The 12,274-nt window shown below is 32.6% G+C and overlaps 1 protein-coding gene across 5 annotated transcripts in view; it reads left to right on the top strand.

Annotated features, from left to right (window-relative positions):
- The window catches only part of RhoGEF64C (Rho guanine nucleotide exchange factor at 64C), a 534,285-nt gene that overhangs the window by 495,965 nt on the left and 26,046 nt on the right, over positions 1–12,274 (top strand). For all 5 annotated transcript variants that reach the window (XM_072538091.1, XM_072538090.1, XM_072538093.1 and 2 more), the window contains 3 exons: positions 2,801–2,905; positions 8,784–9,005; positions 11,605–11,866. In XM_072538091.1, the coding sequence (XP_072394192.1) occupies positions 2,825–2,905; positions 8,784–9,005; positions 11,605–11,866 (565 nt within the window). In that variant the 5' untranslated portion in view covers positions 2,801–2,824. The remainder of the gene's footprint in view (positions 1–2,800; positions 2,906–8,783; positions 9,006–11,604; positions 11,867–12,274) is intronic.

The following is a 12,274-nucleotide window of genomic DNA, read 5'->3' as shown; positions in this document are numbered from 1 at the left end:
AACCTGAATAATAAATAGTGCTTCTCTTGTTCCAAGGTTATTGCGGAATCCAACTGTGTGTCACTAAGTTGTTGTTCTATTTTTTGGTACATCCTAGAGTGCAAAATTCGTAAAAATATCTTTAAAACATGACTCATTAAGCTGATGGTTCGGTAGTCACTATATCTTTTTGCATTTGCTTTTTTAACTATCGTCACAAAAGTCGACAGCCGCCAATCCGTTGGTATATAGCCAGTTTCATAAATTTTATTAAACAGATGAAGGAGATATATTTTACCTGAACTTTCGACGAGCTTTATTATTTCACTCGGTATTTCATCTGGTCCCGTCGCTTTTCGGGTCTTTGCTAATCGTATTGCTTTACTTGTCTGTATATGTTTGCTAAATTCTCTATGTACGGTTTGTCAATGCATTGGTTGGTCAAAGCTTCTACTACTGCCTTCAGATATACAGAATCAAAATCCTTCTCCAAATCTATAAAGGTTAATACTAACGGTATTTCATAGTCTTTAGCTCTGCTCATTAGTTCTCGAATGTATGGACATGATCCAGGGTGCTGAATCCACTTCTGAAGCCAGCTTAGTCTCTTAGCTGTGCAGCATCTAATGCATTTGGTAATCTGTTATTGATAATATTTGTGAATATCTTGTATATAATTGGTACTAGACTTATAGGTTTGTAGTTTTTAATATAATCTTAACCTTTCTTGTAAACGAGAATTATGTTTGCTATATTCCAGTGGTCTGGTATGCATCCTGATCTTCATTTCTTAATATACTTGCTAAGATTTTCCAGGTTTCTGCCAGCGTAGTTACAAAGTTCCACAGTTATGCCTTCTATTCCAACTGCTTTACCGCTTTTTATTTTTGTAATTGTCGAATCTACTTCTTCCGTAAGGACTTCTGGTACATCCTCTTAGATACTAATCACTTCTTTAAGCGTTTCAAGGGCTTTGCATAGTTCGCTGTAAAATTTAGTCACGAGTTGTATTATTTTATTTCTGTCTGTAATTCTGGTGTTTTTGTTTATTAGAACAAAGATTTGCTCCTTCCCAATAATTAGTGCCTCTCTTGTTTTCTTTTTCTGTTTTCGATTGCATTTTCTACCAGTCTTTCATAGTATTTTCTCATGGCTGGTTTAATACTTTTCCTTATTGTCTTACAGAGTTCTGTGTATTGTATTCTCTCTATGTTGCTATGCTACTTATTTTCATTTCTCTTCTTTGTTTAAGTATTATTTTGATTTTATTAGATAGTATACTATGTTCATTTTGTTGTTACGGGCCTCCGATTTCTTTGGCACTATCAATTATAATTTCCATTAATTAAGAGCTGTCGATTTGGTCATGTAATCTTTTATAAATTGTCCTTTGGTAATGATCTGGGTTTTCGTTTAGAATGTTACTATTTATACCGTTTACTCTTGGTTTTGCGATTAATTTTATTCTTTCTAGTGTTAGATCTAAAACAAATTTTTTCTCTGATTAGTCTATGGTCGCTGCCTGTTAGAGATTTATTTTTTACACTGACATCTTGTATTGTAACAATATTGTTGGTTAGAATGAAGTTAATTTCATCCTTAGCTGTTTCGTTTGGTGCAACACAAGTCCATTTTTAGTTCGATTATTTTAAATGTATTTGCAGTACGCATGTTTTGGTAATGTGTAAACTGAACCAGTCTTTCTTTACTTTTTTTTTCTCTCACCAACTCCATACTTTTCCATGATATATTTGTTGCCGTTTCTATTTCCCTATGGCATCAAAGTCACCAATTAAATACTTGAAGTGACATTTATGGATATTTAATGCTTCAGTTATATTACTGTAGAGTAAATATTTCTGCCTCAGTGTGAGTAATCGTTGGGGGGTATATTTGTATAATTTGTATATTGTATCTCTTTGATTATTGTAACGAGATACTAGTTATTTCTACTACTTTTTATTTCAATTTCTTATTAATTAGGAATCCAGTAGCGCCTGTTTTGCCCTTTGAAAAAGCATACAGGCATACCGAGCGATAAGAAGTATTCCCTTCAAAAATAATTTTTATGACCAAAAATCGTTTTGCAAAGTTACTGTTATTTTCAACTTATCAACATTTAGAGTTACTCTTAAATTATTATACATAAAATGTTGTTGTGTAAAACGATTAGGTAAAACGTAGGAATTTTCTTTCAAATTCACAGCTAATGTGTTAAAATAATTATTCAGAAACGTAATTAGTCTCATTTTAAAGATGAAATTATTTTCTTTTTCTAAAGATCGACTGAACGTTTTGTACTCTAAGACTTTAAAACATAATGACGGTATTAGATTTTTGTTTCGATACAGGACAGCGATAAGCCGCTTATACGTATTTCGACCTCTTTAGGTCTCCTTAGAATGGTATAGCCACTGCTCTGAACCAAAACAAAAATCTTTCTCGTCCTAGAAAAAAGTTATCAAAATAACTATATACGGACGTTACTACGCCATCTAAAAACAAAAAGAGAAATCAAACGATCGGTTTCGCCAGGTAGAAATCGTTTGATTTTTCTTTTTGTTCTAAGACTTACAGTGCTGCAGCTCATTTTTGAGATATTTTTGGATAAGGCAATTATATATGCATATTATGTCAAATCGCTTTAAAATTACAACCTGTATTTGTATGTATTTCTAAACAATCTCTATGTTTTATACATTTTCTTCTTTCGTACATCAAATCTTGTCCGGGCAACTGGTATTTGATATACAGGAGATTATATATTTGATATATTTACTTCTAATTACCAGGTTCATTAATATATTTTTTTTTCTTTCAGTAATGCCGCATTCCAAGTACGTTAATGGCTGCTGTGGTTAGCCATGCGATGCGACGGTTCCCAACGACACCACCGGATACGTCGTATTCGTCTTATGCATTTCGGGTAAGAGTAGGTATTTGTTGGAAACATAAAACATTTTAATTTGCTTAACATCATAAGGAAGCTTGCTGAGAATGCCAGTTTAAAATTTATTGTTTTTGTGAGGGAAGTTAACAGCGAAAGCTATGTGAGAAAAAAAGCTTACAAACATGCAACTTGGTTTGGATTATTGATCCAATCTTTATATCATTTTATTTTACTGACTGGGTAAGTACTGACTTAGATCTGACATGTATCACCAAATTAATCAGGTTTCCTTCTCAGTGACAATTTTGTTTCCGATATGGAAACAGTATAGCCAAAAAATTAATCCACACAAATTTCAAGAATTTATGAGTCAAAACCAGATCGTAAGTAAAATAAAGTAAGAAATACTCATGGAGAAATTAAGTCTCTCCTATAACTCATAATATTTCAACTACGGAAAAATCATCCTTAAGTTTGAAAAAAAAAATTAGCCAAATTCTGGGAAACAACACGTACACTACAATTCTCACCAAGTTTTATCAAAATAGTTTAATAATAATAGATAATCAGAAAAGAGTTAATATTACTGTGAAAAACCTTCGATATAGGTTTAAAAAAAATAACATAACTAAACACATAATCCTTCCTATTCAATCTGCCTATGAATTATCCCAATTTAAATCTTATATCTTATATATTCATTTCTTACTGGAAGAACTTTTAAAAAATATCTCACCAACAAGCAAAAATCCAGCTGCAGAATCTGATAATCTTCTTTTTATTACCTTTTATTTATGTCAACAGTTAGTTGTTACATCTCTGGGCGTAACGTTTCCTTTTTCGAGTTGACAAATTGTACGTTGCCTTAAAAAATGTAATCCTTTATCATCGACCTAGTCTCTTAAGAATTATAATGTTCACAAGGAAACTAAGTTCCTGTAGTTGGCTGTATACCATATATTAAAAATTTTTTAAAAAATCCTTTATAAAAAGGTATATAAAATTTTATATACATTTTATAAAGGATTTTATTAAAATTTTATTAATTATAATGTTAGTTACTCATATTCAGAAATGAAGAGGGCTCTCGACCTTTAGAAATGAAGAGGGCACTCTGAGAAGAACATCCGAATCTAGATTTTTTTGTTTCCCCCTAAGAAAACTACTGAAACGCTTCAACATAATATGGTCCAACAAAAAGCTTCTAGCATTATGAAGGAAATCTGTTGACATACTAAAGAAATAACAAAGCAAGCCAACGAGTAATCTGAACTCTTATTGCTTTATTTCAGTAATACGTACAACGTGTAAACTTATGGAAAAACTCATAAAAAAGGGTCCTATGGTAGCTGAAAAAACATAAGAATATGGGTTTAGCTTAATCTGGATTCAGACCATTTTGCAGCATCGTTGATAACTTAGTAGTGCTAAACATAAAAATCACCACCACTTTCCAGAAAAAAATATGATTTAATAGCAACATCATTAGACAGACAAAGCTCTTTCGATAGCCTATTAACGACCAAGATATTAAATAGGTTAAGAAAGTACCACATTAAGGGAAATATATTTTCTTTTATTGAACAGCTTCTTAACATTCATCATTTAACAATACTCACCAATGGAACAGCTTTCACAACCTATGTTTAAGATAACTGCATACCTCAAGGGTCTGTTTTAAACTCCACCCTCTTTACACTAGCCTTTAACGACATTTGCAAGAATATGCTTAAACCTGGAAAATGTACTACGCATGCAGATAATCTGATCATATACTGTGCCGGAAAATACCAAAAACTACCATAAAGATAATTCAGATTTCCGGTAATTAATTGACTTTGTAGTCTAAAAACGGTGGTATTTTCAGCAGCATATTCAGGTGTAAAAGTAAAAAACTCTTCATTTTATTCCATCTCGATTATAATCTAAATATAACAAATCGACACATATCAAATTCTACGCCTTTGTCTCTGACACTTTTGAGTTTGTTAATAGAGTGCAATAGGGAATAAGAACCAGTAATCCCCAAAGAAATTAGTCATTATTCTCGAAGGAAATAATATATGGCATTATACTGCAAAAACTATACGTATAATACTCACGTTATGTATTAGTATACAACAACAAATAAATATGTATTTCTCTTTGAATATTCTTGATCTTATTATTTTTTTAACAAGTTAACTGCCGTGCCGGGTCCATGGGACCGGCACCACAATGTTTCATCACGCCACGTCGGTCTGATGGGACCGGCACTACAATCCTATTTATAATGCTGCTTACCAGTCTGCCGGCATAACCAACTAAATAAAATTTATTTTTATTTTGAAATATGTTTACAAAAACATTGCATTTTATTTTTCATGTATCTGTGTAACAGTATGTAACTTATTAAAACATTGTAAACACAAGAATGGTGTTCCTTCACACTCTTTACACTGTGTACTAACTTTTCTAGTTTTATTCTTTGCTACTATACGACCTTCATTTTTCATATTTTCTTTCTTAACATGATTTGCAGTATCTTCTTATTTTATGCTAATGTCTCTGGGCCTCACTTAACTCGTGACATTTTCTTTTCGGAGTGACCATAGTGATGGGATTTGCTGAACTGCTGAACAGAGAAACTTTAAAATTTCTTTGCGAAATTCAACCACACCTATTTTGTTACCAGTAACCTGCACATACAAAAATGTATGCATTCACTACTGAAGTATTTAGTAATAGCTCTATTGCTATTTTTCTGTACCACTTAACAATTTTACGTAGTGGACTGGAATATGCTGTCATAACATCTGATAAATCAACTCCAGCTTTGCCTGATTTGTAAGCTAAAACCAATTTTGGTTTTACTACAGAAGTTCCTTGTTTTGTTTGTACATTTTCAGTTTCAATCGAATGGCAAGTTATCCCTCTGCTATTCTCCATAGCTGCTACTTCACCTACTTTTAGTTTTTTGTTAGCTACTTCTTTTGGCATTAATTTTCTGTTTCGTCTGATTGTTCCTATAAGATGTGTATTTCTGTCTAGCAGTTTGTTTGCTAACTCAATACTGGTATACCAATTATCCGTACAAACAGTTCTATTCGCTCTTATATTGGTGTGCATAACTTAATAACAACGCCTAAAGGGGTAGTTTTATCTTGTTCTAAGGTTTTATCAGCGTATATTTGTAAATTATATGTATAACCATTTTAAACAAGGGATCTTGAGTCGAGTAGTCTGACAACGTTGGTAATTTTACAAGTACTAGCCAAGCTATCAAACCAAAAAGCTTTTTTATTTCAACAGTATCTGTGGGATTACAGTTGTGTAGCCTAGAAGAAGAAGAAGTGTCGGTGTTGATCAGTGTTTTCGTTGCGTATAGGTTTGTCTAATTTGCTATCATTTCAAATATTGAGTCAGTAACAATAGCGGAAAAGAACTCTTCTGGTTTATCCATTGCTAACATGCCAGCCACATCACTGTTAACACCAGCTTCAATTGAAAAAGTTGGCAATTGTACTTAATTGCCACACGTCGATATATTGTGATGATTCTCATTATCTTGTGTGTTTAGTGCTAAAAATAATAAAGTGTTAAACATTTTCAGTGCATTCATCTTCGACTACAAATATAACAATGGCTAAAAAAATATATAATACTTAGTAAATCAACTTACGTTCTTCGAAAGTTTTCAGCTCGTCTCCAGAATTATCAGAGATTTCATCGGAATTAGGTTCATAATTACGATCTATAATTGAATCATCGCTAAATTCATGTTCGTCGGACATATTATTTAGTATTTGTTCAAGTTCATATTCTGATAAAAATCGTCTATTTCGTGAACTCATTGTGTAACAGTAAATACTGATATATTTGAGCGATTCAACATGTATCGACAAGTACTTCAGCTACAATAATCTCATCTCTGCGACTCTGCGTGGATGTGACGTGCCAAAACTCTCTCCCTACTACCTACAAAGATGAACCCTTTTTACGCCGCGTCGGACCCATCGGACCGGCAGTCAAATATTGACATTTTTTCGTTATTAATTACTTTTGAAAAAAATTACAACAATGACGTTAAATATTTAACAGTAATAATTGTCAAAGTTCGGTTGGCCTGTAGGACTAATTTAAAAATATAGCTTGGCAGTTAACTTGTTAAAATTCAATGTGGAAATTAAAGTCAAAGATATTTCTTAATTAACTTTAAAGCAATTTAATATTGAATTCTATGTAAAATTATTTAAGGCTATGAGAACAAAGTGGTCCAACCCAGCATTTTGATAATTGAGTTATAGATCGCAATCAGTTCTAACTACCTAAAGTTTTAAAGCAAAACCGGTCTAACCAAGATTTCTGTATATTACAGCATATATTATCGCTCTAGCAAGTTGATTGTGTATCATAGACAATGACAAAAATTTCAAAACATGAATGAGCTAACCCACGAAGTTGTCGTTTACACTAAAATTGGTCAGTACATACATAAATACGTAAAAGAATGCAAGGGTGGACTAACCATTTTCTTTGTGGCATAGACCCGTAAAAATTACGACATGTAATCGTTTTTCTATGAAAACCTTTCAGATTTCTTATTGTATAGTAGACTTTTACAAAAAAAATCACAAACTGGAGTTGCAATCCACGATAAAAGACGACAAAGAATTTAGCAAATAATACAGATGACGAAAAAACTATCTATATCTATATAAGGATTTTTACAGCTGTCGCCGCCTTCCTTCTTTCAGCCAACGTTGCCAGTCATTTCTGTTCTGCCATTCTCCATCTCTAAGGTCTCGTCTTTCCATGGCCTCGTCCACTTCATCCCTCCATGATCTTCGGGGTCTACCTCTTTTCCTCCTTTCTATTGGCTCCAATCCGAAATCTTTGCTATCTACCTTGTATGATCTGTTCTTCTCACATGTCCATACCAAATTAAACGTTTTTGTTCGATGTAGCTCAGTATGTCTTGTTCTACTGCCATTCTTCGTTTTATCTCCTCATTTCTGATGCGATCCATTTTTGTCACTCTGTAGCTTATTCTCATAAACTCCATTTCAGTTGCTGTGATTTTGGACTTAGACGAAAAAACTACTGAGGTAAAAGAATTTATTAGTAAATTTTCCACATACGAATCACATTATACGAGGCATAAAAGTGAACATGGAAGTTATTTTGCACCAGATTTGAGTTTAGGAATCCTTTATAATTTTTAAAAGGGAGAACATTTTAACTCACTAGATATCAAAAAGAGCACAACTATAAGATACAAAAATACTTCAGCTAGATCATCTTTATCCCGGTAGACGTCCAATAACCGAAACAAAAACATATTCTGGAATTACTTTCGTTTATACCTCCAATACATTATGGATTTTACACAAGAACCAGGACAATAAGATCCGCTATACATCCGGAAGAAGAGTTCACGAGGAAGATTAAGTATATTTATTACTTTGTGTTTTGTTAAAGCTTATTTTCAAGATTGATATTGTTTAATTGTATTGTACTCTATGTCTAATAAACATTCCTATCATAATTTTTAAAGGCACTCTGGTGCAAAAGGGGTCTAATCCACAAAAAAAGAAACATTTTTATTTTTTTTGTTAAATACACTGAAGGATCTTCGAGTTTTTTTACTAGTTAATAATTTGTAAACATTTGAAAACCTTTTGACAACATATTTTTATTTTATAAAATTTCAAAAACACGCATATATTCTTGGTTCATGCAAATCCATTATATAATATTTGGGGTTATACCACTTCTGTCTTATTGCCTCATTTGTAGTCTCAAATTTTATTACAGATCAATGAATTCATATATTTTTAAATAAATTCTTCCTTCATGCTATATTAGTGTTACATATAACTTTTTAATAAGTAATTTTTGAAGCAAATATTTACTACTTATTTTTTTCTTTTAGGGGGAGAGCAGTAGAGTAGACGGAGAGAGCGCCCTCTCACGTTCAATGCGTTACGCAGATCCGTGGTTATATGGTAGCATACGAGCACCGGGAGGATTTTTTCTAACACCTGCCTTTGTGCTCTGTGCATGCCCGGACTACATTAACGGTACAAAGAAGTCAAGCAAGAAATCCCCATCACAATGTAAAAAATGCAAAGGAGCGAGACTTCCATTGTCATCGGTAAGTTTTTTTTAATTCTGTAAAAGTAAAATCTAAAATAGTTTTATTTATTTATAATCTATTTACCCTTTCATTATTGATTTTAGTGTTACTAAAACTGTTAAAAAGGTAAAAAATTGGTAAAAAGTGTTACTACTATTCGTTGATACCTAGAAACCTAACAAAGCCATTGATTTTTTTCACATTGTTGCGTGTCCTTGTATTCTTAGAAACTACATGGGACATATATGTCCCATTAGTGTTAATTGGTGGGATAAATAAATCCCATCAGTGAAGAAACAAAACTATATTCAAAATAAAAAAAAAGTACATTATACAAAAAAAAACATTACTTCTTATGAATGATGTGGTAAAAACAATTTTTGCAACGAGGCAAATTTAACACTGTACAAATAGTCGTAGTTCGAGTTTCTGATTTATTTTGTGAACATTTAAAGCACCTTCTCCTAATAGATATTTGTTGTGGCAAATGTTCTCCAACGTTGATCATCTGTTTCTGTCGGTTAGATATTCTTCCAGAACAGCCACTTATTCGTTTTTTTTTTAATTAGATTTTAATTTTCTTAATTCAATTAGCTGTTCTGCTAGTGGTACCAGAAAATTCAAAAGTGAAAATGTTGTATTATCTTGTTGTACACTTCTTTTATGCATTTCCTTGTAAATAATCCAAAAATTTACAATAGCGTACATAACTAATCTATAAAAAACTTATCTCTACCATTTTGCAGATTTTCGGTCGATATCATATGTGCTAACGTTTTGATCGGCGAGATCTACTCCTCCCATAAAATTATTGTAAAAAAAATTGCTTCTGGCCAAGTGAACTCAGTTTTTTCTCCAGTTTTCAGCTTTATGTTAATAATTCCAACAGTCGTACTGTGAAAATTGGACACCAGCATCACTTCTTTCGTATCTTTTCATTTAGTCGCTAAAATTCCTTCGGATGAAACTAAAGCTCCATATCATCCCTTAACATTTTGTTATTTTCAAATTTGGCTACATTTACCTAATTGGCCATAAAGGTTCCTAAACATGGAAAAGTTAGGGTGTTTTGTAGGTTGAATGAAGTGAAAAATTTATCAAAGCATAGACACACATTTATATCAACTCGATTATTGACAAAAATTAAAATGCCTTTTAAAGCTGAAGAAACCAGCTTTTTTATGCATTTTTTGGATTTTGACGCAAATGAAGACAGTCATTGTAAATGTGTTAAATAAATAAACGTGACGATTTTTACCATTTTTGCGATTCTTATGAGATCAATAATATTTATCACTTCTATTATTTTCATTACTGAATGCCATTTTTCAAAACATGTAGCCTGAAATTTCGGTTTTGACTTTTAGCAACAAATGTGAGGCATTTGAAATATGCCTAAAAACGCTAAATTTAAACTTTCACATTAAAAATGATTTATTATACTGTTTAAAACTGCTTCTTTTGATTTACAATTACCTTTTTAGAAACGACACGACTTCAGCTACAAATTCCTCCTAATACCCTTTCGTGGAAGCATTAATGTACGATCGTTCGTGATGTGAATATTTAAGTTCAGCGTTTTTTAAGCATATTTCAAATGCCTCACATTTGTTGCCAAAACTTAAAATGGAATTTTCAGGCTGTATGTTTTGAAGACTGGGCTTTAATAATGCACATTTCGTAGTCTTTGGTCATTAAAAGTGTTGATTTTTGTCGATAGGACAAAATAGATAGAAAGTCACCGGTCGCTTTAAGCGTTGTTTCTGAGAGAACGATTCATTCTACACAAAAATGCTTTTTCTTATTCTCATTGCGCCGTCTCCTTTTGAAGGTTGGCGATCCAAATGGCAATTGTAGTTTTGGAAACTGCTGCGCGAAAGATCTCTGCGGATGAGCGGTCGAACCATCTCCTCAGGTCTTTCAGCCACGAGTTCTGGCGTCTTCCTACTGATCTTTTGTCCTGTACTTTTCCTTCCAGTATAACTTGAAGTAATTCATATCTTTCACCTCTCAACACATGACCCAAGTATTGCATTTTCCTCTCTTTGATTATTCTTAGTAATTCTAAATGATATCTAAATGAAAAATGCTAATAAACATTTTTGTTCAAAATTATTTCAGCTACCTTTTTTATTTAAAACATTTTTTTTACGAAGTACAGATTCTTGGTAAATCGATTTTTTTCCGTTTCCCCCCCCCCCACGAGGGGGGTTCCTAGAGGAAAGCCGGGGGTAAAAGTGGTAAACTTTTTTGCATCTTTTTTGGTGTACTAAAATTGACATTCGCAAAAAAATTCGGCTTGTTCGTCTCGTTTTTAGAGGTCAAATCTCTGACGCCTGGATTAATTGTTTTAGTTTCAAATCCAATTGGTAAGATTTTTATTGTTTTGCATAATTACATCTATATTTGTATATATTTTTTCTTTATTGGTAAATTGTTTCTACCTTTTATATAATAAATAAATAAATAGACATTCATAACCAATACAAGTTTATTAAAAATGGTGGTATATGAGATAAAAATTTGAATATGAAAGACTAGTCTTAGTTTAATCAATCTGGTATTGAAAAATTATCTATCTATTAATGAATATAATTTAAATATACTGTATTTATAGGTGGAAGCCTCGAAATATGGAACCGTCAGATATTATCCCTCGGAAGCTGTCCCTACATCATCCACTCCGGTTCGAGGTGGTACTGTAAGAGTAACTTCTTCTAAACGGCCATCAATTCTGCCATCGCCTGGTGATCCGTACGATTTAGTTAGAAAGTCCAGGTTGTCTGTATCGGAAAATACGAATCCTTTCAGAGCACGATCAGTTTCTCCCAGCAAAACCACCGATGGGGATAACAAAAAGCGGCATGGAAAATCAAAAGGTAATTTTCTTTTTAAACATATTTCCCAAATCAAAACTGCATGCAAATAAAAATTGAACAGAAAAACAAACAAAAGTAGAGATAAGTTGGCAGTCAAAATAAGACACTACTTGGCGTACAACTATTTTGTTTCACTTTAACCCTTAACCACTGACATGCGGTATATTATACCGCGCTGAAAATATGTTGTAAAACATGTTTTATAAAAGGTTCCTAGAAAACCATCTGTGTACCTTCAAGTGGTGTGTAATTATACCAGCTCCTAACTGCTGTAGTTTTAGTATGGGTTTAGTCTTTGAGCTACGTTGACGTAAAGTTTTCTTGCGGTATCACGTACAGCATGTCAGTATTTATGTTTCTATAGTTAAGAACAGTCCAGTGTATTCTTTCGCTAGTAGTATGGCAGGA

Source organism: Diabrotica undecimpunctata, chromosome 7 (genome assembly GCF_040954645.1).
Source record: "Diabrotica undecimpunctata isolate CICGRU chromosome 7, icDiaUnde3, whole genome shotgun sequence".
Taxonomy (NCBI): Eukaryota; Metazoa; Arthropoda; class Insecta; order Coleoptera; family Chrysomelidae; genus Diabrotica; species Diabrotica undecimpunctata.
Note: the sequence above shows the minus strand (reverse complement) of the source record. Positions and strands in the feature narration are given on the sequence as shown.